The following is a 2,052-nucleotide window of genomic DNA, read 5'->3' on the forward strand; positions in this document are numbered from 1 at the left end:
CACCCCACCCCCTACACATACAACTCTTTTGTTTTTGTTTTAGTAAGAGTTTTACAGCACTCGCAGCACAATTGGGTCATATAAGTGCCGAAGATTACAGGTGTGACAAGAGAGTAGCAAACACAAAAAGGGGGAGAGTTAAAGTAGATAAAATGTGTTTGATAGGAGAGAAGGAGCAAACCCCACCAAAGCACCCGCCAGCCACCCCCAAACACAACTCTTTCAAAGAGAACCAACAAAATCGATTTTTAGAATGAAATTGATGATGATGATGATGATGATGATGATGATGATGATGATGATGATGATGGTGGTGGTGGTGGTGGTGATGATGGTGGTGATGATGATGGTGATGATTGGGTTGTTTTCACGGACTGACACGGCCTTCACGTGCGGGAACTGCCGAGACAATCCGCCGTGTGGGAAGGGACGCAACTGTGTAAAAACTCACGTGTAAGTTCTTTCCTAGATTGCTCCCCTTGATATACGCCAATTAATCCACACATTGATTCATGAACGCACACATTGACATTCATTCAAACATTCATTCATTCATTCATTCATACTTTCACTTATTCAATCATTTATTCATATACCACATTCATTCAATCATTCATTCATTCAACCATTCAGACATTCATTCATTCAGTCTATTAGTCATTTAGCCATTCGTGCATAGACCAGATATATTAGAGCTTTTACTGTATTTTATTTCTTCTGCCAAAATATTATTTTGATAGACTGGAGAGATTGGAGAAAGGAATGAGGACGTACGGGGGAGGCTTCACAAGGGAAAAATGTGGATGCCTAGAGAGAAGCCCGCAAGCTGCGCACATCCACGATAGGAAATACAGTTTTTAAATGTGAGGCAGCGTGGTGGAATCAGGCTCTCGTCAAATTTTGGGCCTGTAGAGTTATTAGTATCATCTTAAAGTTTATTCACTTGTCATTATTTGGATGAAAAAAGTACCCATTGATCTTGAATACAAGTCGAGATATTTGCGAAAGAAGGAGGTGGGGGTCACCTGTTTTGAGAGGTAAAACTAGTGAGAAAATGACCGCCAAAGATTAGTTATTTCCTTAGCTTTAGAGTCCGTGGTAACTGAAAATTTACATATTTGTGCCTTTATTCAACGCTTTTCAGAAAAATTCACACAGAAATGGGTTCTTTAATGGGCATGAAAGGTGTTGAGCCAAAGAACAAACATTTGATAAAGATTCTCAAACCTGCGGAAAAATGCAAGTTTCTTCACTTTGATTACTTTGACGAGAGCCTGATTCCACCACGCTGCCTCACAAAAGGTTGCTTTTAATGACCAGCGGGCTAACCCAGATGTCGGGGGTTTCCAGAAATCTTGACCTTCACCATGAGTGAGCATTGCTCTTCCTATGGGAGAAGTTTGTTTTCATTCGTGTGTATATTAAATTCGTTTTGTTATAGAGAAAATTATCCTTGTGTTTTAAAGAAACTGAACAAGGGATATCTCCACTCATGACGCCAAAGGTCTTGAGGGCGCCTAAGCATTCTCTCTATGCCGTGCGCACAACTTACGAAATGTTTGGGATGGTGAGCTTGTGGACAGGTAATGTTCAATGCAAAAAACTCTCTGCTCTTTACTTAATGTAACTATGATATCTGCAGACTTCTATGGACCTGTTAGACTGCTGTAGCTTGCAATATTGCGCGCTTGTTGCAACTTTTAGAGGTAAGCCAAATACGAACTGGTGCGTCATGCTATGAAAATGGCGACAAGGTGAAAAAGTGTTGTGTGTTAATGCACTATATAGAGCAAAACCATTCCATGGACTTACCTAAAATGCATATCAGACAAATTCCTTTTGGCTTCCTAATATTATGTTCAAATCTGAAACGCACAACTTCAGTATGGAGGAAGATATTTACAAAACAAGATATAAAGTTGTTGTTTTATTTTTATCACCCTGTAAAATGTTTGCCCCTTGTTCAGTTTCTTTCAAACACAAGGATAGTTTTCTCTTTAACAAAACAAATATAGCGGGATATGTTGACTCAAAAAATGTTGTCTACCCCCC

At 39.6% G+C, this 2,052-nt stretch overlaps 1 protein-coding gene across 1 annotated transcript in view; it reads right to left on the minus strand.

Annotated features, from left to right (window-relative positions):
- The window catches only part of LOC101863559 (nucleolar and coiled-body phosphoprotein 1), a gene marked incomplete at its 3' end in the record, with an annotated part of 107,995 nt that extends 106,261 nt beyond the window's left edge, over window positions 1-1,734 (minus strand). Inside the window, 1 exon segment of the mRNA XM_035973347.1 lies at window positions 1,720-1,734. Coding sequence (XP_035829240.1) covers window positions 1,720-1,734 — 15 coding nt within the window.
- Window positions 1,735-2,052: the final 318 nt, after the last annotated feature.

This window comes from Aplysia californica, unplaced genomic scaffold (assembly GCF_000002075.1).
Source record: "Aplysia californica isolate F4 #8 unplaced genomic scaffold, AplCal3.0 scaffold01155, whole genome shotgun sequence".
Classification (NCBI taxonomy): Eukaryota; Metazoa; Mollusca; class Gastropoda; order Aplysiida; family Aplysiidae; genus Aplysia; species Aplysia californica.